The sequence below is a fragment of the Aquila chrysaetos genome, chromosome 24 (assembly GCF_900496995.4).
Source record: "Aquila chrysaetos chrysaetos chromosome 24, bAquChr1.4, whole genome shotgun sequence".
NCBI lineage: Eukaryota > Metazoa > Chordata > Aves > Accipitriformes > Accipitridae > Aquila > Aquila chrysaetos.
This window is the reverse complement of record NC_044027.1, coordinates 3,617,689-3,643,761: the sequence shown is the minus strand read 5'-3', so window position 1 is coordinate 3,643,761 and position 26,073 is coordinate 3,617,689. Positions and strand designations below refer to the sequence as shown.

The 26,073-nt window shown below is 46.6% G+C and overlaps 2 protein-coding genes across 8 annotated transcripts in view; both read left to right on the top strand.

The window, feature by feature from the left end:
• The window catches only part of ATP2B4 (ATPase plasma membrane Ca2+ transporting 4), a 54,114-nt gene extending 48,987 nt beyond the window's left edge, over positions 1-5,127 (top strand). For all 7 annotated transcript variants that reach the window (XM_029999951.2, XM_029999947.2, XM_029999949.2 and 4 more), the window contains one exon: positions 3-5,127. In XM_029999951.2, coding sequence (XP_029855811.1) covers positions 3-308 — 306 coding nt within the window. In that variant the 3' untranslated portion in view covers positions 309-5,127. The remainder of the gene's footprint in view (positions 1-2) is intronic.
• A 1,737-nt stretch (positions 5,128-6,864) lies between these two features.
• On the top strand, positions 6,865-25,923 carry LOC115334893 (zinc finger CCCH domain-containing protein 11A-like). Its single transcript, XM_029999697.2, is given in 18 exon segments — positions 6,865-13,868; positions 14,271-14,474; positions 14,677-14,796; positions 15,580-15,703; positions 16,152-16,355; positions 16,679-16,795; positions 17,334-17,414; positions 17,918-18,028; positions 18,786-18,848; positions 19,109-19,204; positions 19,424-19,489; positions 20,033-20,530; positions 21,186-21,259; positions 21,964-22,125; positions 22,615-22,763; positions 23,051-23,060; positions 23,172-23,239; positions 23,796-25,923. Coding segments are annotated over 17 exon segments (2,262 nt in total). The 5' UTR covers positions 6,865-13,868; positions 14,271-14,420; the 3' UTR covers positions 24,061-25,923.
• The last annotated feature ends 150 nt before the right edge of the window (positions 25,924-26,073 follow it).

The following is a 26,073-nucleotide window of genomic DNA, read 5'->3' as shown; positions in this document are numbered from 1 at the left end:
AGATCAAAGTGGTGAATGCGTTCCGTAGCTCCTTGTACGAAGGCCTCGAGAAACCCGAATCCAGAAGCTCCATCCATAACTTCATGACTCACCCAGAGTTCATCCTGGAGGAAGATGAGCCTCGAACACCATTCCTTGATGGCGCTGAAGATGACCCTGAGACTGACGGACTCAAAAAGCGAGGTGGGGGTAGCCTGGGTGGATCTACATCCCTCAACAGAAATAACAATGCAGTGGACAGCGATCAAGCTGAGGTCACCGTCCCGGAGCCCGAAAGCCCCTTACACAGCTTGGAGACATCGGTTTGACCTTAGAACTTCGAACCCCCCTCCTCCTCCACCTTCGCCCCTCACCCTGTGTGATATTGGCACCAGTAACTGATCACACACTGCGGTCACTTCGTGTCAAACTGCTCATACGTATATCATTTTGGTGTTTTGTTTTGGGGTTTTTTTGGGGTTTTTTTTTTTTGTTTTGTTTGTTTTGTTTTTTTTTACCATTGTTTAGCAGTGGGAACCAGAGTACCACGATGCTGGGTGTTAGGAGAGAGGCTAAGCCAAAATTGTGCATCTCCATCCCTAATTTTCAGTGGTACTCGTCCGAGTGAAGCAGCCAGGTTATTTCCTCTCCGAGAGTTGGGCTCCATGCGTCTGTTGGGGGTTTTCACTTTGAAAAATGCATGTTCAAAGAAAGTTCAAATTGTTGTAGTCTTACATGCACGCTCTCAGCCTGAGGGCTGGGGTGCACTTGTGACTTTATTTTTTTTTTCCACTTGTGGTTTTTAGGGTTTTCTTCTAATGTTGGGGTTTGTTCTTTGCTTGTGGGATTTGCCCCCAGTAACTTCACAGTGGGAAGTGGGGGAGTTAGCACTGTAGTGCGAAAATTTAGAAATAAACAAAAAAAACCCAGCCAGGGGGAAGTTGTTTACTCACAGGTTGATAGATACAGGGATGTACACCAGTCTTCCACCTTGAAAAATGGTACCTAGCCTTTACAGTTCCTCCTCTGTGTGTGCGCACACACTTTTCTCTCTTCGTGTCCAAAGCAGTAATTGGTAGACAAGGAACGAAGGTGACTTGGCTGTAACCTTGCTGGATGTAAAAGATTCTGATTTTTGTACAAAGCAAGGTGGAGGTGAACTGGCAGTGGAAGGGTGGTGAAGAAAAACCCCATGGTTGTGAGAAACGGGGCTCCTTCCTGGGGAGTCTTAAGAGATGCATCTCCCCTGTTCTTGAACAGCTGTGAAACTTCTGGCGAGAGCCTTGCAAAGGTTTAATGGCTCCTGCCATCAAGAGCAGAGGGACTTTTGCTTGTTCTGGCTTGCCTGTACTGTTGGGTTAAATAAGCCTTCAGCCTTGGAGTACAAGCTCCGGTTAACTGCTGAGGAACCCCTGAGGATGCTCCAGCCATGCCCACCAGCTCTGCGCATCACTGCCAAAGCATTAGCAGGCTGAACGGAGAACAAGCATTGGGTTATTGACAGTACAGTGGGTCGACTCCTAGATCATGGCAGGGATGAGTCAGGTTGTCTCTTTAGCGAGTGGAAGGGAGGGAGGCTCCATGGCCGATGCGAGGACCCTTGATTTCCATAGCACTTCTGTAGCTGATTTGCCAGTGGAGGCAATTCCTCGCAGAGGTGACAGGTTGGTTGGTTGGTTGCAGGTCTTCCAGAGAGGGTGCTGCACGGAGGCTTTGCCTCACTTGCTGCTTTTTTGAAGGTCATCCCTTCACCCTGCATGCAGCCTCACCTTGCTCTCTTGTAACCATTTGGTGAGAGTCCTGTTATTTTGGAGCAGAGGCCCCAGCTGTCATGGACAATTTGGCTCTGAACTGACCCTCTTGTGAAGCCATGGGACTGAGCAGGAGGCAGGAGTTTGCTTTGCTTGGGCTTAGTTTCTTCCCCGTGGGCTCTTGCTGGTGCACTCCTGGTTACTGGCCCCAGGCAGGCAGGGCTGGAGGAAGCTCTGCTGCCTTCTCTCCTTCGTCCTGTTTGGCTTGGTTGGAAGTAGAGAGAACCTGGTTGTAACTGGCTGTACAACGTCATCGTCTTTGCCCAGCCTCCATCCCTGGAAGCAGAGGGGTTTTAGCGAGAGGGTGGGCTGGCTGGTTTCTTCTTTTCTTTCTTTTAAGAACGCACAGCAGAATCTCCCGTGCCTTCTCCGAGCACTGCCTGCAGCACCGCCTGCCACGCGAGGGCCCAGTACTTTGCCAAGAAATAAGTGTTCCTTAAACGACAACACAAACCAAGTGTCTTTGTTTTGTTTCCAGCCCAGCACTGACTCGTCCCTTCCTTGGGGTGGGAGGAGGGAAGGACGAGGTTGCCCCATTCCTGCCCCAGGTAGCTGAGGAAAGGTCTTTCTCCCAGGTCTCCTGCCTCGGTGCTGGCAAAGGGGGTGAAGGCTGGGCTCCATACACTGCCAACAGCAAGAAGAAATTGCCACCACTGCCCATCTCAATTGCAAATTCAGTGTCAAGCCCCCTGCCCATGCAGACAAACCCATCACTGCCCTCCCTGCTCCTTCTTCACATGAGCTGAAAAAATACCTTGGGCAGGACCGGGGGGTGGGGGGTGTTTTCTTGGGGTCTACACAAGTGGTGACAGGAAAGACAAAAGGGGTGGTTGTGGGGTTTGGTTCTGTACTAAAGGTGACATTGCTTAAAAGATCACTTTTTCTATTTTAAATACTTGCAAAAAAAAAAAAAAGATGAAAATATGGTGTTCTTACAAGCTTACATAAATATTTATTAAATACTTTGAGGGGGGACACACCGATTTTTCTTTTGATATTTTTTTTAATACCTCAGACCTGTTTTAAAAAAAAAAAAAAAAGACAAGACTTAAACCAACAAAAAGCCAATGTTGGAGGCTCTCAAAGTCACTCCCAGAAATCTGTGACTGGCAGGTTGCCATAAGGGTCTGGTTGTTCTTTAGTTGATCTATTTTTGTTGTTCTAGTTTCCATATTAGGAGGGGGAGAAATAATTATATATAAATATTATGCAAAAAATATAGTTTTCTTTAGATCAGAAACTGATATTTTTACGTCAGCCATATGTATTTTGTTTAAAGAAAAAAAAAAAAAAAACTTGAGTCCTGCGTCTGCAATGGCGCGTGACTGTGTGACGGCAGTTCAAAGTGACAGGTAATTAATTCAGTGTATCAGCGATCGGATGCCAGTCAGCTTCCTTTTCTCTGAGCAGCCATCTTTATACTAGATGTTAGTTGGATGACACAAATGTTTTTTTATATAAATTATGTTGGTATGGCTGGTTGCTTAAAGTATAAACGTTTATTGTGCATACATCCTTTCTGTAAAGTTTTTTTTTTTTTTTTTTTTTTCTATTTAGTTTCAGTGATATACTGGCAGCAGATGACTATTGGGTTAAGTTATTGAGGACATTACAAAAGAGTTGGGGGAGACTGGTGCTCTATGCTGAAAGGCATGGTCGGCGGCACGAACTTCTGGGGACTCTCTGCAACATGCCTTGAAAGAGGGGGAGATATATATATATTTTTTTTTTTTTTTGCTTTGTTTGAACTGCCACGAGTGTGCACGGGGGAGAGTGCCATGCCAGACAGGAAACGAAGTCATACCCTGTGATACGTGTTAACTTGCCTTGGAATGCTTTGTTATTAAAACACTCTGAACATAATTTTGCATCCAGTTCTTAATAACAGTAGGGTCTCTGGTGGTGGTGGTGGTTTTCTGTTAAATAAATTGGCAGATTGGTACCAAAGACATTACACCATGTCCTGTGTGCATTGCTGAACAGGCATTTTTAGGCATTTGCATTATGTGATAAGGTTTCCTTTGATTTGCACAGGGGTTATACTTAATTTTCAAAGGTTTTGTGCAATAAGCTTTGAGAAAAATTTTGAAACAATCTCAAGAAGGAAAAAAACTAAACCAAATTTTAGCATGGGCAGCCTTTGGCTTTCCCTAGCTGAGAAGTAGATGTCCTGTAGTGCTCAGCCCCTTTAGAAATGCTTCTTGGGGTGACATGATGTTGGGGTGAATGGAAAAGCCCCATCCCAGATCCAGGGATGGCACCTCCAAGATGCCATTGCCAACTCCTGTTGCCCTCCATGACTGCAGGGAACAAGCACCTCAAAGAAGAGTCCCTGCATGCTTTTGTACCTCTCGGGGGAAGGACACATGTACCTGCCCGTCATCGCTTCTCACTGCTCAGTCCAGCTCCTACAAGTTTATCAACCCATGGAGCATGCAACCTGTAAATCGCCCTCCTGCAAACCCAGCTTTCCCCGGTGGGGCATGGCGATGTGGGGGTACCGCTCTCCTGGTCCTGCCCCAAACAGCGAGGCTGTGGGGCAATGCCGGCATGTTTCTTGGCACCTGGCTGTTCTTCTCCAGCATCTCTCTGCCAAGGCTGTCCCCTGCCACCAAGAGTGGCTGATCTCTGGCTGTTCTGCCTCTGATATCCTCCTGCTCAACAAAAAATACAATTTTCATTCAGCAAAGCCCATGGCTAAAACTGCCTTTAGTTTATTTCCTCCCCTTAAATAAATATATATATATACAGTATTAAATCAACATTTACGTGTGTATATATATTTATCCAATGCTCTCACAACAAAACTTTCTTTTGAAGAGGGCACACAGACCTGAGTTTTTCTTTTCCAGTAACTAAGTATAATAAGCACTGGTATTTTTGTATAAAAACAGAAAAATACAAAATAAAAGACTGAATATTATGTGGTATGCATGACATTAAAAAAAAAAAAAAATGGTGGTTTCAAAGCAATATGTACCCTGGTGTGTTTGCCATATCCTAGAGTCCAGCTTAAAGTGCACCTGATCTGTATTGCATTTTGATATTAATCTCTATGTACAATGTTTTGCATGTAATTTATATGGTTCTTGGGAGAAAAAAATTTTGAATGAATTGTCAGTTGGCTTCTTCTGAGGAAACAGACTCCAAGCAGAGATAATACTCAAAGTGGAAGCAGAAGAGTGGTTGAGGGGTGGGAAAGGGGGTACATAGTAAAAAAACTAAAGCGTGCTGGGGGTGGGGGAGAAGGGTAATGGTTTTGAATCAATAAAGCTTTGGCTGTTGAGCAGAAACAGTGCGCAAGTTCATCCAGAGAATAAAATGTGCCCACATGTAACTGTGACGTCCTCAGTGTGTCCACCAGCTTGTGAAATCAATCCCGCATCCTCTCCTAGCACTGGATGAATGGCTGGGCTTCCCGTCAGAGCAAGCCTGAGCGTGAAAGTGGGGCCTGCGCGGTGGAAAGAGGGATGGAGAGCAAAAGCAACCCCCCTGCTACAAAAGCACTCTGTATTGTGGGTTTTCTCGCTGTGTAAGCCTCGCTATTGAGAGGCAGGGACTGGCTGCTGCACCCAGCACTTTGCCTCAAGCGTGGCTTCTTCCATCTCCAAGCAAAGTCCAGAATTGGCTGTCAAACGCCATCCAAAGCAGTGCTCCTGGGCTATGCGTCGAGCTGCCCTTGAGCAAAGATCCTCCCTTGTCCCCTTCCCCGATGCTGTGTCTGCAGTGCCTCTAAGGTGATGCATGGTTGAGGTTGTGATCACCATCTCCTGGGGACTGACTTTGAGCCGTGTCCTGCCTCTCTACTGAGACTGTTTTGCCTCCATAGAGGCACTTTGCCCAGACAAGGAGGACAACAGGAAATAAAAGCAAATGGCCTCTGAAATACTCTAATTCCCAAGCAGGTTGGTGCACTGGAGCTGTTTAACTCCCTGGCTTCAGTGGAGAGGCTGTTGCTTCTCTGTGTCTTTAATAACTCCAGGGCCAAGCCACGATGAGAAGATGGAGCTGGGCAAGGTTGTCAGTGAGAAAGTTCAATCTAAAACTTCTCAGCTGAGTGACTGACCTTTGGAGCTGATGCCAAGTGATATGAACAGGGTGTAAAAGCTTCATTGTGCAGTGTCACCCTCTTTCCTGCTTTCTCAGGGAGGCGTCTGAGCTGACAGCATCCTCCAGCTCTTAAACAGAACAGCCACAATTGCTTCTTTTTTTAAACACAGTCCTGGCTGGATGCAAAGGAAGACACAAATCATAGGACTTTCAGTCATTTAATGGGGAAAATGGCTGTGCCCACTGTGCCTGTGCAGTAGCAGGGCTGCCCCAGGCACCCTTTCCCCAAGAACAGACACTGCTGCTGCTGCCCAGGTGGCCGTTAACCAGTGCCGCAGGGTCAACCCGGGGAAAAGCAGGACACCGGCACACTGGGAAGGAGAGGAGAAAAGCAGGAGGAGGCAGCTTTAGGTCTATGATCTGCCATGAAGCCTTAGCAAGCCCATGCTGCCCTGACAAGAGAAATGGCTGCTTCCCAAAACCCCCCAGCCAGGCCCAGGCCTCCTTCCCTGGGGCGCAGCACAGCCTGAAGTGTCCCGAGGCCCCAGGGCAAGCGCCTGTCTGCCCGGGAAAGCGGACTGAAGACAAAAAATAGCTTCCATGTTGGAAAGCGTAACCCTGAAGCAGCGCCCGCTAGCGTGAGGGAGGGAACGGACACCTCAAGGGCCGAGGCCCGGCGCCGTGGTGGGCAGGGGCAGGTAGCCTGACAGGAAGGTGGGCGCGGGGCACCGCAGCCGGGGCAGAGGTGGCCGGGAAAAGGGGCACTCCACCGTTCGCCCCGCAATGAAGGACTTCATCTGGGGTTAGAGGCGCTGCCGGGACCTCTCGGAGGAAGAAAGGGTAGAGAAGCCGCCCGCCCCGCTTTGTTTACGGGGCCCGCCCGCTCCGCTTTCGTCGCCCCGGTGGGCGCTGCCGCCCTGCCGCTGCGCTCCCCGCGGAGCCCCGCCCCCGCCGGTTGCCACGGGCGGAAGTGGGCGCTAGTGAAGCCGTTCCGCCCGCCATCTTAGTAGCGGGCGAGCTGAGGTTGCCCGTATGTTAGGCGCCATCTTTGAGGCTGGCAGCGGGGAGGACGACGGCCTGAGCGACGGCTCCGGCGGATCGAGGTGATACTGCGGTGGCAGCGGCGCTCCCCAGGGGTTCGGTAAAGTCCCTGCTCGCCGGTAACTAGAGCCGTTCGTAGACCGCAGGGGCTGGGGAATGCCCTCTCGCCAGGCCCGGGTCCTCTCCGCTCCCCTCAGGGGAAGCAGGCCGCGTCCCCCGCGTCCGGCGGGGCGGGCGGCCCAGGCCGCGTCCCCGAGCCTTCCTCACCGGGGTGTCCGTAGCCACTGGAGCGGGAGGGGGGAGGCGGCGGGGGCAGCGCGGGCTCTCCGGGGACGGTGGTGGGGGTGAGGTGTTCTCCTCGGCCTCGGCGCCCCAGGAATTTAGAGAGGGGGGAGCTGCTTCCCCGCTGCCCGAGTTAGGCCCAAGGTCCGCTCTGCCCGCGGTTACAGGGCCGCAGCCCAGGGCGCAGCTCTCCCGTTCCCCACCCCTGCCCTTCTCTCGGCCCTTAGCCCTTCTGTAGGGCTCGGCTGCCGGCTCCGCTCCCCCCCCCCCCCCCCGCTGGTCTCCCGGGGCAACGGAGTCCTTGGGCAGGCTCTGGAGAGGTTCGGTTGGGCAAATTGAAGATCACAGTGCAGGTGTCTTATGAGTATACGTTTCCAGTTAAAGCCTTGTGCCTTCCTTTTGTAGCAGTGCGTATAAGGGGCGTGCTGTAATGTAGTCATCTGGCAAATTGCTCCTCTGTTCCCCAGAGGAACTGCCTTCAGGATCTGACTAACTCTGGATGCACCCGGTTGTCATCTTAATTTCTCCTTTAGGTTGTTTAAAACAACCCAGTTGGGTGACGTTTGGTTTTGTTTCTTAGGAATTGGACCTAAGAGGTTTCTGTTTTCTTACATTAATGTTTATCATGAAAATGCAAAAGTGATTTTTACTGTTGCAGGATCAGTATGTGGAGCCTACAGATTGTTCCCAGAACTGGTGCTTTGGGGTGCATGCTGTACTCAGAGATTGAGCTCTGGACCATACATTAAAAATAAAACTGTGTAATTTGATTGTAAAAAAAGAGATCTTCTGGGGATAGGGGATTCTGAAATGATATCAGAACCACCACTGGGGCATGTGGTTGTATTGGACTCACATTAAACCGATCAGGCTGAACAGATAGGCTGAATTTATTGCTGGGTGGCCGGGTGTTTCAGGGGGAAAGCTAGTCTAGAGAAAAATTTCTCTTGCTGTCACTTCTCATCTAAAATGGCACCCTTCCAAATGGCTGCAAATTGACTCTTTTTGAGATTTACTAAAACGCTTCAGTGAGGAAGCTGAATTGTCATAGTAAATTGCTGCCAGGCCCCAGCATTGACTTCAGAAGTAGAAAAAGAATGAGTGTGTCTTATTTAAGTATGCCTGTATTGCCCAAGAGTAGATGTAGCAGCTCTAGCAGTCCCCTTAGTTTGGAACTGATTCCCGATGCCCATTTGGACACGGAAGAGGAAAAGCTGGTGGACAGAGAGAGCGATAGAGGAGAGCCGCCCGCTAAAAATATGAGAAAGAAGGGGTTATGCGTTAAGGGAAAGCCACCACATGAAAAATTGGTGCTGTCTAAATATTTGTTGAGGATTTGGGACGTGCAGGTACTGCTACAGCTGTGTGTGCTGCAGTCATGCCTGTTGGCACTGAGCAAGATGGAGAGAGCTTCGTTATTGAATGCAGTATGTTGAAGCACTTGGTGTTGCCTGGAAGAAGAGCAAAGACTTGCATTGTGTGGAACTTTGGATCTATGGTTCACCTGGTGTGCCATATCCAGAACAAACAAACAAACAAAAAATGAGCTGTGGCAAGCCAGGTACTCATCTGGGGACACTGACTCTGTAAGTGCTGTAGGGGAGGGTGAATGTGCCTGTAACGTGTCTGTGTCAGCCGTCTCCCTGGACAGGGGTTTTAACAGTGGTAGTTTGATGTATGTTCCCAGCTCTCACATTGGCAGTGACAGTGTGGCAGAGCCAGCGGGCTGGTTTTTCAGCTGGAAGAAGAGGAGGAGTGGACTGCAACTGTGCCTGGGTAAATGAGAGCTGTCAAAGAGATTTGCCATAGACGTGGGTTGTACTGGTGCAGCCGTTGCAGCTGCAGCAGTAGTGAATTCTGGAGCATCTGGAAAAGACGGAGTTTTCTTCATGCAAGTGATACCATCCAAAGCCTTTTGATGCCAGAAATCAGTAGAAACGCATCTGTTGTCTGGAACTTCTCAGTTGACCCTCAGTATACCTGGCACGCTCCTTGCAATGTTTAAAAACTGTGTCGGGCAGGGCAGAGCAGGGACTCGCTTTGGCACTTCCATGTTGCAGCAACGCTTGCAGACCACGCACCCTGCACGTTGGGCCAGGGCCTAAATGTGATGGTGCTGTTGGTAACCTGAAGCTGAGGAAGCACTTCTAGATTTTTCTACTGTTCCACATGAATTTTTGCCTCGTCAAGGTGATGTATTGAGCTATTTCTTTTCAACGGATAGGCTTAGAGCCAGTTGTGGTTGAACGTCTCCAGGCTTGGGTGTTCCCGGTCCATCTTTGCCTACTGAGCAGGTGCTTGGTAGGAGAAAGGACATGAATCTTAACCATGGGACTCAGACTGTCAACTACATACTGCTGTGAAGGAGCTCAGATAGGAGAATGCACTTAAATAACAGATCCACAGAGCTATTATAAAATTGATTACTGAAGACACTTTTTTCAATGCCAGCATATTAGAAGCTCTTACGGGTTGTGGTACTAAGAGAGTCAGTTCCTGTCTATAACGTGACTGTACAACAGTGTAAAAGAAAAATTTGTCATGGCTTTGGAGAAAGCGCAACACGGAAGTATGGATTGAACTGTTGATACCCGGACCCTGAACCACCCGCAGACTACTTGACAGCGCTGGCCCAAGGATATCTTTTGATACACAGACTGCGCCGGCAGAAGTCCCCTTGTAGAAAACAGGCAGCTCCCTCCCCACTGGCTGTGCTAAAACTTCTGCAGCAGGAAGTGTCCTACAAGAACCAAGTTACCAAACTGATGTGTGGCTTTCCCTTAATCCCCTCCCCCCGACTTTCCAGCTTCCAACAGCACTGCCGGCATTGTGCGCACAGTGCTAGGTGCCAGCTGCCATGTTTGGCGTATATTTTGAAAGTAATGATTCCGGACTTTGAGCACAGGGGCACTGAGAGCGGGTCAGCAGGTACTTAAGCGATTTTCTTGCTCATTCTGCTAGTTCTTCAGGGACTCCAGCATCCAAACGATCTTGCACAGGATAACTTGAAGCAGGAAGCGGCTGCTCAGCGAACTTCTCTCTACCTTTTAGGTTAAAGTGACTTTAAACCAGCTGAAGGTGGAGCAGCATCCCCCAGGGAGGGAGAGTGGGTCTCTTCTCAGCTCCTTCCAGTGGTCCCAGATGTCTGATGGGTGCAAGGTTGTTGGCCTGCAGGTGGAGGCCAGTGGGGAGCTGCAGTTCTTAGTCAAGCGCTGCCATCGGTCACGTCCATCTGGCTTTGCAGAACGTGTGGAAAGACTTTCAGATGAAAGGCATTGCTGTCGCTTTTGGACTGGGAGATGGGTGAAATATCTTAGGCTTGAAACCGATTTCCTCCGGAGTGGTGTGCTCGGCCCTGAACACTTTGTCTTGGCCACTTTGCTGGATCCCTGCTGTAAAGGTTGCTTTGAAGAATTCCTTCTCCTGCAGAGACATCTTGATGTGTCAAGCTAAAGAGAGATCTGTAGTGAAGCAGTGTGTGATCTGATGAGTGCTTCAGCTGAGGGTTGTTCTTTGACAGTTAGAGAAACACCAGGCCAGTCAGCCCTTTCAGGAACAGATTGATTTGCCTCTCATTTTAAGGAAGGATGTCCTAATTCAGGTCATAATGCAGCGTTCTCCATGTAACTTGTGACACCTAGGGCGCTGTCAGCCTGTGGAGTGCTGTAAAAAGCAGGTATATCATCATCAGCTGTTTTGCAGCTGGGGTAAGGCTGAGGGATTGACAAGGGGGATGAGAACACGTAGTTCCTGGTGCTCTGCCTTCCTTGTGATCTGCCTGTCCTAATAAACAGGGGGGGCGTTAAGCATCTTGAATATTTTTGTAAGCGATGAAAGGCACAAAGTAGAGCAGCAAGAGAGACTGCCCAAGTGAAATGCTTTGTGCTTTATAACCCACAAGTACCCAGAGGTAGGTAGGTGCAATAATACTCCTCTCGTGCGTTTGTTGGGGTGCAAAAAAAAGTTTTGTTCCCTTCTTGGTCTGTGGTGCAGGACAAAGGCAGGTCAGCAAGCTGGAAGGTTAGACCAGGGAGTGGGACTGTTTCTTCAGTACCGAGAAAGACAAGCTTGTAAAACAGACTAGACAGACTTTGGTTGTACTGTTTATCTTCCCTTAGCAAAGGTGGAGTTTATGGTACTTGTTGGCATGTTTTCCCTGACCCCTAGCTACTGCATCTGTAATTATTTTTTTTTATTATTATTTTTTATCCAAATTGAATTAAAAATATCTTAATACAAAAACTTTACTGGAGTTCTGGAGAAAAAACAAGTGTTTAAGATTCTCATCAACTTGCATGAGAGACCTGCTGAGTGCACCAGAGTTACTCATTTGTATTCAGACTTTCAGGGGTTAGTTCAGTTGATTTCTGTTTAGCAGTCAGATTGCCATGTTAACTGATACCAGTTTAAAAAAAAAATGTTTTTGAGTTAACCTTTTTTAAAATGGAAGGACTTTTGTGGAATTTAGAACTTTGAGGTTTTTGGGAGGGGTGTTTTTCCTTCTGAGTTTGTGTGGGGGAGCTGTAAAGGTTTTTTTTGTTTGTTGAGGTTTTTTTGTGTTTTTTTGTTGTTGTTTTAAAGTTTTGCTTTTTTCCTGTTCCTTAAACAAGATCCATTCAAATTCTGAAGAGGTCTTGAAGTCTGCTCAGGAGTATGGAAGGCAACAAGTAAAATGCTGAGCTGCTTGGGCATTCAAAAGAGCTAGATCTGAGGGGATTTCTCTCCCCCCCCGCCATGGTGGTGGGTATAGTAAAGTTGCGTTATACAGGTGTTTCTCACTTCGTAGGGAAAAGAAAGGGCGCCTTCTAGACCATGAATTCCTCCTGATTTGTATTGGAATGCCTCTGCTGGGCAAAGCAGTGTCCCTTAATTGCCATCCATTTAAGTGTTGGCTTGTGCAAACTGCAGAAATCGTGCTTGAAATCTAATTTAATTATCAATGGCATCGGTAACACATTTGGAAAACTGTTTCTTGTCAGACTTCTACCTGAAGGAGCGCCAGTAATTTCTAGAAGGAGATGCGTAGGAATCTGTATGACACAACAGTCTGTTTTTGAAGGTGCTAAGGGTCAAAAGCGAATAGTCCCATCAATACTGAAGAAGGGAAGGAAACCTTGCACTTAACCACTGTTTTTCTTCCCTTTGCCAAGCAGTCAAAGCCCAGTAACTAAACATGAGAACCCAACTTTTCCTCTCTTTATTTTAGATTTGGGAAAATTCCCTGCCAAAAATAAAAATCGTGGAAAATTCACTAGTGTTTGTGTGAGTAGAAGGTTCCAACCTTTTGTTATTAAGTTGTAAGAACTATTTCATTCCGTTTTGTCCAAGAGAGTCAGAAATACTTGCACAGAAACGCGCAGCATCTGAATGAAAGGGGTCAGAATCACTTGAATTTGAACTTTATCTGGTGCGGTTGCAGGTTTTATGGCATTTAGTATCTTTAGAACAATAAGAATCAAACTATCTGACTTCGCATAAAAAAAACCTGCTTGTGGCTAAATAAGATCAGTTTCAGCTCTGGAGGCACCAAAAAATCATCAGCTGTTGAATTGGACCTAAGCCATCTTTTCCAAGCTTCCGTGACCTTGCTGCAATGCATAATGATGGATAGATGGATTAGAGAACAGCGTATGATGGCAAACTTGTAGCATTGGCTCTGACGTAAAAAGAAAACAAATTCTTTCCTAAAAGCAAAGTAATTCCAAATTCTTGGTATCGTGCAGCCACGCCACTTGCCAAGGAAGCGTTTCCCTGCCTCTCAAAGCTTGCTGTATCCTCGATCTGCTGTCTTCCTGCTGTTAATTGATTGCAACTCTACATGTCTGATTAGGGCTAAAAGTTGCTTTCAATACGGATATCATACAACATATACTGTGCACGCTTGTGTGTATAGATATGTTTATACTGTATGCATGTACATATGTATGCCTATTTGTGTGCTGGCCCCCAAATCACTCGTGTTATAAAGCATCAGCCTTGAAGGCATATTCATGAAACTATTACGTAGATCTTTTGTTTTTACCGGTTCCCTCAAAACAAGAGACTTTTTATGCAGTCTGCCTGTTGCAAATAGTGCCACATTCTAATTTTTACTATCACTCTTGCTAACTTGATTATCACTCACTCTTGGTGTGTGTATAAACACATATGTGTATGTATATACATATTTGTGTATTTATACACACAAGTATGTTTTTGCTGTACAGGTAATAAAGATGGGGGAAGGTTTTTGTGTTTTCTTAATAGGTGAAGAAATCTTGAAGACCAGAAATTGCAACTTACTGAATTTTAAATTTAAAAAAAAAAATAGAAAAATTTAAAATTGTTCGGCTGTGGAAGATGGATCCTCATTTTTGCAGCCACTTTGAATCACAAGTTCATCTTTAAATGCACTGGGTTTTTTTGTTGGCCTTTTTTGGTTTTTCTTTTTTTTTTTCCTTTTTTTTTTTTTTTTGGAAGAGCTAACTAACCCTGGCTGTCTCCAGTCTGACAGTATTCAAATGGACTTGCTTCCTCCATTAGTTGTAAGATGTTTTAAAGCACATCCTATGTTTGAATTGTGGATGAGAGGTTCCCTTGGCAATGTGAGGAGGAAAATTCTTTCTACCCCTTTATTATTAATTCACGGATTCAGTGTTGGTTCGGCCTACAGGAGAAGTTAACTGGAAGTCTTTGAAGATCAATATCTTTGCTGAAGTTGTCCAGGTATGTGAACGTGAAGATCTACGGTGATTGGAAAATAATGTTTAATATGTCAGTTGTATTTTATGGAAATTGTTAGCACCCACAGTTAATCATTGACTGATAACTCAAATGTATGACCAGTTTTTTAAGAAGTGGCTCTCTTGCTGGGCTTACAGCCACAAGCAATAGTTTTTTCTGTGCTCTGAGGCATATAACTATTACTGAGGACACAGAAGAGAACACTTCCTGGCAAAACCCATGCAGTTTTACAGAAGTTTGACTGTAGAAAAAACCTGGGATACTTTTTGTGACCAGCTGAATTCAAGACATTGCCCCCCTCAAGAGGTTAATTTGATTAACAGAAAGCAGCTGTAAAAATCCTTATTACTTAATTATTTTTCACTTATTGATACCTTTCTTTAGGGTTACTTATAAAACGAAGACTTGAGTGATCAAGCCATTAGGAGACTTTCAGTCCAAGAAAGAGCGAAGCCAGCTCTTGCCAAGACTGGAGGAAGTCCCTGTTGAAAGCGAACCCTTAGAACCTGAGCTTGCTCTCAGACTTTGTCGATTATGTCTAACCAAGGAGATGACTGCTACTTCTATTTCTATTCCACCTGCAACAAGGTATGTTTGGGCTTCTTTTGGTTTAGGGTTTCTTTTTTTCTGTTGAGTTTTTAGGAGAGGAGGGGGAAGAGGGGGCGGAGACGTCCAGATTCCTGTTAACTTATATAAGCAGTTAGATTCTGCTTCCAGTTCTACTCGCATGGATATTTTTTTAGGCTGTACTGTTCTAATTTCCTTTTTGTTGATTTCCTTTTGGTTACAGGGAGACAGCTGTTCCTTCCGCCACTGTGAAGCTGCTCTGGGAAATGAGACAGTCTGCACGCTCTGGCAGGAGGGTCGCTGTTTCAGGAATATCTGCAGATTCAGACACATGGAAATCGATGTGAGTGTTTGCCTAAAGATGTGTTCTCAAACTAAATCCCTGAAAGCATTTTTCCTTGCTGTTGGTAGACTGAATGTGCTTGTACGTGATAGATTTACTTGCTTTAAAATGATACTGGTTTCTGTTCCTTGGAGGGGGGCGGGAGGCAGTTGGGGGAAGAACAGTCAATTTCTTGGGTATATCTCAGCAAGACATTTTTGTATTAGGTGCTGACGTTCTTTTCTTAACAGAGGCAAAAGCAACCACATTAATCAGACTGCTTAAATATGCTGGAGCACAGTAGTAGTAAACAGCCTGCACTAGCCTTGTGAGGGCCGGGCTTGATAACGGCCTATCGGGTCTCTTCTCTCCTGGATTTCTTCTGATAATGTTGTTCTGACGTCTTGGGGTAGCCCAGGGTGGGGAGGGAGAAAAGATGGGAAGGAAATAAGGCTCTGAAAGATAAATGGAGATAGATTCAAGCTAGGCGATTGAAGGCATTTTTTCCCTCTGAATAATCCCAGTATTTGGCACATTGTCTTAGTTTAACCCACCCTGAACTGATGTGTGAGAGCCCCCGTCTTCACAAACGGGATGACAGGAAAGCTAGATAGTACGTAGCTGTTACAGCTTACGCAAACTTTGTCGATCTGCCCTGAAATGCTTTCAGTGATGAATGGCCCTTTGGAATGATGTTTCCGCACTGCACTGCAATAGCCCTGTCTCTGGCATGACGTGTAACTCTGTCTCTTAGCAAATGTCAGGCGAGTGTTACCACGAGCTTTTTTTTCTTTCTGTCTTCAGAAAAAACGCGGTGAGATTCCTTGCTACTGGGAGAATGAACCAGCTGGCTGTCAAAAATCCAACTGCGCGTTCCGTCACACGAAAGGACGTTATGTTGATGGACGCTTCTTCCCGGCGAGCAAAAGTGAGTTTCTTGGGTCCTTTTTCTTTAAGCATTAAAGAATTAATTTTGAATATTACTTAGGAGCGGGTACAATGCCGTAGAAGGCATCAAGAAACTGCTCACTGATGAGTGTAGGGAGAAGTGTGCAGTCACAGGCTCTCAGCTAAACGGACTGTAGTTCTGGTACTGAATTTTTTCTTTCATGCTCAGCTTCTCTGTGCTTTGTGGGATCTTTGCACCTCAGGTTGCTTTCCCTTCATTTAATCCTTTCTGGATGGTAGGGTGGCGAGATTAGTGTGTGAAGGGAAGCCGTTGTTCCTAGTGTGTCCGTAGGGGTGGGGAATAGGAAACTCTGAATTCAGTAGCCAGGTGGGTTGTCTACCTTATCTACCGTCTCTAGACAGTGAGCGCAAGGGTGGGGTCAAAGCTTTAAATGGCCAAATGAGAGATGATCCTCGTCTTCCTCTAGCTACGCTTGCGAGTCCACCTGAGCCTGCAGAAGACGATGTGAAAATGGCTCAGGCGTCCCTGCAGCAAACCAAACTTTCTGTCCAGTCGAATCCCTCTCCGCAGCTGAGGGGGGTGATGAAAGTGGAAAACTCTGAAAATGTCCCAAGTCCTACACATCCTCCAGTTGTAATCAATGCTGCAGATGATGATGAAGATGATGATGGTGAGTGTTTTTTACTTACTGAAGGCATTTCTACTGGAGGTGAATGTATAAATGACGGCATGCCTGAACCGTGTAGTGTTTAAAGCTACGGACGAGAGTCTGGAGTCTTAAATATTTTTTCCCCGGTGTAGCTCTTGCTTATATGAGCTTGTCAAGTCAGCATAGCTGTTTCAAAAAAACCTCCGACAAACAGTTGCTTGTAGTTAAGAATACGAACAGAATATGAACCGTGGACTGAAATGTCATTGTAGGAGCTACATAAGCACGAAACGTCTTGTATAATCCCTGCTCCATAACTGAATAGGTTTATTTTGGACTTTCAGACCAGCTTTCTGAAGAAGGAGATGAAACTAAAACACCTGTTCAGCAACCGGCAACAGAAGCCAATAATGGATCGCGGATAATTTCCACTAGGAAAGGCAGTGCTAATACAAAGCAAGGTATTCGAGCAGCTGTAGTAGGATGGATTGGAAGGAGAACTTGACGATTAACTCCAAAGCGATATGTTCTAAAACTACGATAGAAGATAGGGTAGCTGGATGGAGTCAGTTATTTCCACGGGCTCATTCCTGTCTAATGATGTCGTGCGTCCCTTGGGTCAGACAGGTCAACTCCTCCTTGTTGACTTTTGTAAAACAAAATAGAGCCACAGCGTGGAGTTTAAATGCCTGCAAATGTGTCCTGTCAAAGACTGTGGGAAGCCATGTCGAATGACAGAGGAATCTAACATCCTGTAGATGGATTAAAACGCTTAAAACGGTAGGTTTCACCCTGTAGGATGGGAGGAGGGGTGAAGAAAGGTGCCAATTGCTTACCGAAATACCCATGCGTTCTATGGCTTTTTTGCCTCGTGGGGAGTGTTGAGAGGGTTGATTTGGAAGACTTTGGAAGGGTTCTGAGCTGTAAGCAGCTTGAGGATGCGTGCTCTTCAACATGTGCCTTTAAGCCTCAGCTTCATTAAGCATTTTCTGTTTTCAGAGGAGAACTTAAATTTTGGAATAAAAACACTTGAAGAAATCAAATTGAAGAAACTAAAGGAAAAAACAAAAAAACAAGGTGGTGAGTTAATATCCCTTACTTTCTTATCCTTCTGCCTTCTGTTCAGCTTCATCTTTTTTTTTTTTTTTTTTTTTTTCCCCTAACCTTCTGAAACTGCCTGGATAGCTGGCTATGCACTGGTGAATACAATTCTTGGCCTGAGAAAGGAAATTTTTTGGGGCTGTTGGGTTCGGACTGGGAGGTGATTGCAGCTGAGAGCTGCTTGAGGGACAGACTTGCTTGCTTAGTTGCAGGCCTTGAGCTCCTTTGGCGTGCAATCTGTTTTCTTAAACTCAAACAGCTGATATTCTAGATTGGAATTCCAAGGGCAAATCAGAGGGAAATTGCTCATTCCTCTTATTTACATGCAGTGGTCATTGTGTGTTTGACAGTAATGGATAACTACTGTCTTTGGTCTTTGTGATAGTTCTTCTGTGTTGGTTGGTTGGTTGTGTTTTTTTTTTTGTTTTTGTTTTTTTTTTTGTTCCCCCCCCAAATCCTTATGTTTTGCTTGCTATGATCAGAAGGTCCTTCAGGAGTTTCTGTTCCTCCGCTCCAATCTCGGGCTATTCCTGTGCCAGAAAAGGAAAATGTACGGACGGTAGTGAGAACTGTGACTCTGTCTACAAAGCAAGGTAACAGCGAATACTATTGTTTCCATTTCATGGCTCCTCAACCGAAAGGTTAAGTAATAATTAAGATCATTCAGACACGTTAGCCTGCTGGTGCTGCCTTTTCTAATTAAAGCCATGCTTTTATGCTTCAAGGCCCTGGTTTGATTGCAAATATTTGGCATTTGTAGGTGCTCAGTTTGTTGTGTTGCAACAAAAGATCCAGCAGTGTTTTTTATCAGCCTGACGTTAAGCCGTAGCTCATCATGTATGACAGCATCTTACAGACTCTCCAATGTGCTTAATTGGACTTTGATGTTCCCGAAGTTGAGTGAGATTTGTGAATGAGCTAATGTGTCGGCAGCATGGGGCAGAAGTAGCGGTTGGGTTAAGTGCAGCAGCAGCAGAGAGAGAGAGGCTAATGTCAATACAAGTGCCAGTATGGAAATAAGGAGATAACTGACAAACTGGGGAGTAATGAAAGGGAAGACCTATAGAAGACGGTATTATACAAGTGGCCAATTTTGGAAGCATTGACGAGGCTGACGGTGGCGCTTGCGGACAGTAGCGTGATACGAGTCTGTGTGTAAGTGGTGGTGTTCAGATCTGCACAAATTCCTTTGAAAGGCAAAAAACGTGTGGCACTACTGCTACTGGTAGTCACTCGTTTTCTGTGGTTTGGCTACGCGAAGAGTGCCTTTTGCTGGGACGTGGGCCAGAAGGACAATGCTCTAACCGGCTACTGGTTTCTGTGCAGTGAAGAGATTCTTCTGTGTTTTAGGGGAGGAGCCTGTGATTCAACTGAATCTTGGCGAGAGGATGGGAAAACGGAAAGCCTCCGCAGGTAAGAGCTTTTTGTGAGCTGTTGTTCGGGTGCCCTCATCTGAACGTGACTATATTTCAGGGTTTTTTTGCTGCGTGCAGGAGGAAAATACATTTTGGCAGAGCTGCGTATTGACGGCAGAAGTGGCAAATTTCTTTAGCAGCTGAAAGACAACTATAAGAAAAGATCCCTGGAAGCATTGAAGTTTGTGGCTGACTGTTCTAAAATCCTCCTCCAGAGAAACGTTCTTAAAGTGTTGCTTGTTTTCTCTCTTTCTGAAGCTGGTAAAAGTGTCCTTCCGCTAAAGCGCAACCTTGCTGACAGGCTGGGGAAGAAGACAGAGGCTCTGGAGAGTGCTGACAAAGCACCTAAGAGAGGTACGGCTACTAAGCAGACATCTGGATTTGATGCACAGATTTTCTGTTTAGGTTTGCTGTTTGTCCTTTCTTCTAAAGGTTCTTTCTGCGTGTTGGTTGAGGGCTCAAGGTAGCTCTGAATCGCAGTGAAGTGACGGGTCTCATTTTGAAATGAGATTTATGAGAACACCAAATGGAGATTTATGCAGTCTGCCGAACTTTTTCTGTTCTCTCTTGTAGTTCAAGTCCCCAGGTCTCTGAAGGAGAGGCTAGGACTGCCCTCTGAACCGACCAGTAGAGAGACAGGTAAGAACTGGGCATTAAGTACGCTTTCCCCTTTTGTCTTTCCATGAACTTTCATACGGCCCTAGAAGTTAATTTAAAAAAACCTGATTCCTCTTGCTCGAGTGCTGAAGCTGTCCTGTTTAGCCACTGTCAGAGATCTGGCTCTAGGCGGGGGGGTGTTTTCCACTTGTGCCTCATCAAGGTTTCCGCTTGAAAACTGCTGTGAACCGTCAGAAGCTGCAGTATGCTTACGCACAATTAGGATAGAAGCACTGCCAGGAGCAGGAGTTTGAGATGCGAACAGAGAGACAACGGTCTGAGAAAGTAACAAAATAAAATAGACTAATGCTTTTTGTGTCGCAACTCTCTCCGGATAGCGCTAGTTTTCAAAATACAAGTGGCTTAAAGGAGGAGAACACCGTGCAGAATGGTGCTGTCCTAAGATGCATTCTTGGGATGACGCAAACCTAGTTTTCCTTAGTACTGTGACAGATTTGGGAGACTTTAAATATTGCTGGACTCTCCTTAAATGTTGGTGCTTCTCTTTTTTTTTGATGATGACAGAGAAGGCTGCTAAGCCAGCGGGAGAGATCCATGTGAAAACAGTGGAGGAAATTCGACTTGAGAGAGCTCATCGGAGACGAGGAGAACCTCAAGTGAAACCCCAGACTGAAGGACGTTGCAAAACAGAAGATCCGAGCTCGGGGGCAAGACCTTCCCCTGCAGTTCGTGTCATAACTTTCTCAGGATCCCTGGCTGTAAAAAACGCAAGCGATTGAGAAAGAAAGCAAAAACCAGAAGCGTTTCCTACCGAGACAAAAGTTGAGAGCAAACCCAAGAAGCAGAGCATACTTGCGCCGTCTGTGCTCAGCCAAGTGCGCCCGGCAGAGCCGGCAGGTAAAGCCAAGCCAGCGGGAGAAGTGCGTGTTAAAACCTTGGAAGAAATGAAGCGGGAGAAAGCTCTGCGGATGCAGCAGAGTGGAGGAAAAGTGCCAGCTCCACCAGCACAACCTGAACCTGCCCCGACAGGGAGGAGTTTGTTGCGGATCACAAAGCTAATAGGTAATAAGGTGATTTGGTACCTGGCCTGGTGAAGCGCTTCTCCTGTCAAGCAAATTCAGTTTGCTTAGGATTTGCTTTGCTTTTTCCTTCTGCATATGCCGTAGAGGGTAGAAGAGTTTAAGGCTACAAAGTCAGAAGGCAAGGAAGTGCCGGAATATGCAACCATATCCTTTTCCATGAATCACGTGATAGTTGTCTGTATTTCCCACTGGAAAATTCTTCCACTGAGGAGCTTTGTAGCCTAGTTTCTTGCTTCTGTTTTTTCTGCCATCCGCTTGTGGTATGGGATCTTCCCTGGGCTGAATCCAGGCTTAGCTTCCTCTTTGGCATATGCGTTGTTTACCTTAGTTATTGATGTATCTATGTTTGCAAAGCATGTATCAGCTTCTTAAGGTGAGGGCCAGTTTTTGTCAAAATTGGCAGAGCACTAAAGATATCGTTAAGATTATATAAGCCACCTAAAAAGAGAATAGTGCGATTGAGGGAAAGAGAGCTCGAACGCTGCAGGGGTTGCTTACTGTAGCCTTTCCCTCTGTCCCGTTATTAGACGTGAGGAAGTAAACACAGCAAGGAAACAGAGGTAACCAGGTTGCTTTATTTCTGCTGTTGACAAAATGATGATTTTTTTTTTTACTTTTTTTTGCTTGTTTTGAAGCACCTGGAAGAGAAGAAAAGAAGATAGTGGAATTGAGCAAGCCTTCTCCCAAAGCTGTCTCTGCACCTGCAGAGGTGAGTCCTTTGTGAAGTACATCTATCTATCTATTCAAACAATTTTTGATACATTTTGTTACGTTTCGTTTGTAACTGGCTGCATGCTCCCAGTTTGAGTGTGTTCCTACCTTTCTGCATTTGGTAAGCGCTGCAGCGATGTCGCAAGTCCTGTCACTTTCAGTAGCATTTCCAGACAAGGTGTTAAACCGCAGGCTTTGAATTAATCTTATTATACCTGACAAGGAATAAGAAACCCTATTAGCACCAGATGAAGTCTGTGAGGTTAATGTTTTTCTTCTCCGTGACTTTATCTGTGAGACTGCAAGAAGGAGATCTTAAAATCCCGGGCTAAGAACTTTAATAGAAAAGGCTAGAGGTTTGTATTGGAGGAAATCAGTCTGTCAGGGAATGCTGTCTTGGGGGAGCTTGTATGACTTCCTGTTGCTGAAAAAGAATGTAACAGATTCCAGCGAGAGTCTTCTGCTCTATTGAAGAAGCTTGCTGTGTTGGGAACTGTAGGCTTTTGAAGCTACTTCCGTAGCAAAGCATGGATCTTGTTACAGGTTACAGGCAACGTTTTGTGGGGAAATATGTCAGATCTGAATGGTATTAACACGCTCTGTTCCACATGGAGCTATTTCGGAGGGGTTGCTACTCAGATTTTCTTAATGAAATCTCCATAGATTTTTGTCCTCTTAGTCCTCTCTTTTGTTTCTTTCTAGCCCTCTGATCAGAGTGCAACTAATTCTAAAGTTGAAGTGAAGAGCCTTGAAGAGATCATGTGGGAGAAGCGGCAACTGAAGCAACGCCAAGAAGAGAAGCTTCAGAAGGAAGCAGCTGCTGTGCCATCTCCTATTGAACAGGCAACCAAGGGTAAAACTCCAGCATCAGGGAGTCCTGAATCCAGGGTGGTTTCAGGGTCAGCTTATCAGCTTCCAAAGAGGATATTGGTGAAATCTCCGGGAGATGGGGCTGAAAGCCCCGGAAAGGATGCTGCCATATCACCGGGGAAACGGGCAGCTCAACTTCTGGAATGGAAAGCTGAAAGTAAGCGTTGACTGTACGTTAAAGTGTTACTTCAGGTCACGCTTTGAAAGAAAGGCAGAGGGTGACAATTTTCACGTTGCAACTCTGGCTCCTTTTTGTAATTTCTTTGCTCCTTTTTATGGCTTGTTGGTAAACAGAGTTTAGGGTGTGGAAAATACTGGTGAGAATCTGGGAAATGGCAGTGTAATTGTGCTGGCTCAATACATGAAACTAGAAGGATTGTGGGACTGTTAAGAGAACCTGTTTGTTTGTTGGTTTTTTTTTTTTTTCCTGAGGCAGAGCAAGACGGTATCAGTTCTCTCTTCCTTTTTCTCTAGCCAAACAAGGTGTGCCTGAAGCCTTTGGATGGGAAAGCCACCTTCCCCACAAAGCAGCCACTGAAACGTAAGGCAGCCGAGAGTCATCCCTCTGCCGTGGCGGCCGTGAAGCCGTTGAGTGCCACTGGTGGCGACGGGAAGGAGCCTTCAGCTAAAAAGCAGCTGTGGTAAGGACAGTGGCTGAGGCAGTAGTGGGTCCCTAGTAAAAGTTATGGCCAAGTTGTACCCTCCTCTTGGAGAAAAGATGGAAGACTGAAATGTTCTACGGGTCTCTGTTCCCTTTGAAATCCAGAAGTGGTCGACAGGACGCTGGTAGTACCTTTCTGCTTTTTACGAGGTGACTGGCAGTGTTTCCAGAACGCTCTGCTACGTCCATTAATGCTGTGTTCTTTAAAAAGACCCACGGTCGTTAGTAAACTTTGAGGGAATGCTAACTTTTCTTCAGGTGTGCCCTGGTTCTGTATTTGGGTTAAGGCTCAGCAATGCCAGAGGAGAAGCAGTGGAGGAAGAATCTGCAAAGCAGTCTTTGACCTGTGTATCCTAAACACCATCTTGCTTCTTCCTAGGCCGTTGTTCCGGCTTTGCCAGAGGACAGCCTCCTCTCCATACGTGGGAGAGAAAAACCCCAAGCCAGGTAACAACCACAACTTGTTCTTTTTCTTGTTCAGTGTGCCTTTCACATGAAACTAAGTTGTTTTTTTTCACACGTGGAAGAATTAGAGTTTTGAGATAATTCATGCCAAAGTCCAGCAGAGGAAAAATTTGTCTGAAATAATAAGCATCTAGCAGCTGGCGGGACCGCTTATTTAGATTCTTGTCTGAAAATGCTGCAAGTTGGTACAGCTTTTCAGTGGCTTCTGGGGTTTTCTGAACGCCTGCAGAGGTTGACTTGGTAACCTTTTTGCAGTCAAATTAGTAAAGGTGGCAAAGTGTCTCTCTGGCTACAAAAACGGAACCTTCTTTGCCAGACCCCAGATGCTGTGTCTTCGCGGATAAACCCCCAAACTGCAGAATGTACCTGCTGATACATTGGTCTCTAAGAGTAGCCCCAGGTGAATTGAATAACAATCCCTGCGTAAGGCTGAGGTGTAGGAGGGATTAACTACCGTTTTAAGAGCTGGTTTGCAGAAAACGTCTCTCTGCTTAAGGAATGTCGTACACTGATTTGCTCTCTTCCTTGCTCTTCCAAGTCCTGAACTGCATACTGGAAGCCAGGCAGACTCTGTGGCACCGTCAGAGGTTGCAAGCTCATCCTCAGCTTCCTCACAAGTAGCAGTAAAGACAGACCGGTTGAGCTCCAGAGGGGCCTGGGAAGCCCCCTTCTCTGTAGAAGATGACTTTGAGAAGTTTCTTTGGGAAATCTCGGGAGGCAAACTGGAAGCCATAAGTGACCCGGACCCAGAGAAGGATGCGGACGAGCTCCTCCTGGAACTTGCTGAAATGCTGGACATCTGAGCCGCATAGTCTTAAGGCTTAAAAAAAAAAAAAAAAAAAGAAAAAAAAAAATTAAAACTGATTATTTTGTTGGATACCCAGAGGTGATCCTTTTTCTAGCTGAGGCTTTGCAATGAGTCTTAAAGCACATTTGAACTGGTAGAAATTGTCAGTATCTGCACTCAGTTGTTCTAAATTTCCCTGCTGGTCAGAGTCAAGGTCCTATGCATCCATTCCGTAACCCTCGGTGGCTATCTTCCACATGAAGAGGACGAAGCGCTTGTTTATTTCGGAACAGAGACGTGCCCATCTACGAACTGTGGTGGTTGTGAACTGATCTACTGATATAGTGATGCTCTGAAGGCTTAAACTTAAAGTTTCTTCCTTCCTCCACCCTTGGCAAAACTCCGCATTTAATGCGTTTCAGAGCTTTGGTATTCTGATTTCTTGGACAGTTGATATCCCAAGTCTGGAGTTACTGTGTTAACTCTTGAATTTTATTTATGTATGTTATCATGTTGACTTTGATCTTTTAGGGTAATGTAATGAAAATGTCAGGGTGGGAGGGAGCAGAATAATTACTCTAGTCTTTTGGACCAAATGTGCTGCTGCCTCGGGTGGTGGTTGGGGTCAGTGCATCCAGCCTTACTTTGAATTATCAGGGATGATGCAGTATCAGTGTGAAAAGCAGCAGCTCTACAGAACAGCTAGAATACCCCCCTCCCGTTTTGTTGTACTGTTCCAAAGCTTGGCGGGGGGGGGGTTGGTGCTTTTTGCTGATGTGGGGTGGGTAGTCAGGATTCCTGTTGTAGTCTGCAGTAAATTGGTAAACAAAGAATTGGTTCAAGTGCCTCCCGGTTCCACGAATCGCTCTCCCGAGCTGCTGGCTCATACTCTGCTGGGAACCGGCAGCTGCTCGGACTCGTGTTCAGACACTGTCGGCTTTGTCTGACCTCCCGCCGGCCGCGCAGCACTGTTGTCGACTCCAACCCAAGGGGGAAGCATGTGCCCGGGCTGGCAACCTTGGAACTTGGTCCTGCTGCTGGACCAACTGTGCCCTCCTTTTTGGGCATGCCCCGGGGATCCTCCCTTTGGTCTCCGCTGCTGAGGCTTGAGCTCCGGGTAGAAGTCCGTGCTGGAGGCGACATTGGAGGTTACCGGTCTGCCTTGGGTCTCTATGTGCGGTCTGAATTTGTGACCCTGCAGAAAAGAGCTGAGACTGGCGTCTATTGTGTACCCTGCCACCAGGGATCGTTTTCCCTAGCAGCTACCTTTGGGATGATTTCCTTAAATTTTTGAAGAACTTGAGACTCTTCTCTTCCTACGAGGATTTGTGAAGGTGGGGGGGCCCTCAGGCGTTAGCTGCTGGCAGAGGAAGAGTCGGTTGTCGGAGTTGATTGTCCATACTTTCTCTTTGGAAGAAAACACTTGCGTGCTTTGATAATCCACTGTGCTGTCTTAGTTCTGCTTTCTTAGAGGAAAGGTCTGAAACCAAAACTGAGCAAACTGCTGTTCCGGCTCCAGAAGGGTCACCCAGCCCCAAGCTGCCGACGCTTTATCCTGCCGAAGGACTTTCTCCCGCTGAGACTTCTGCCAGCGTGGGTGGGTCGGTCGCTCACTGGCGCGCAGGCTTTGGGAGAGAGGAAGAGCGCGCGAGAGCCCGGCGAGGAAGGCTTCCCCCTCGCTGCTTCCCTCCTCCTGCTCTGTCGTCAGCCTTCGCTGTCCCCGGCCTAGGCTCTGTCCGTGCAGACGGGGTTTGGGCTACGCCATGGTTTCTGTAAATGTTTTATTCTTCCCTCTTCTATTCGTCTTCTCCTGAAGGTCCCGTATTAAACGTAGCCTGGCCGCCTGCGCCTTCGCCGGTGGCTGAGCCGTTCCCCATGACAGCAGTGAACAGCGTTTTTACCGAACCCTGGCGCAGGAAAGGTGCGGGTGCGTGGTCTGTCTGTGGGGAGGGCGGGGGGGGGGGCACAGAGGGTCCCGGGGGGGCTCCCCGCTGCTCGCCACCCCGACGCGGAGCAGTAGAGACGCCGG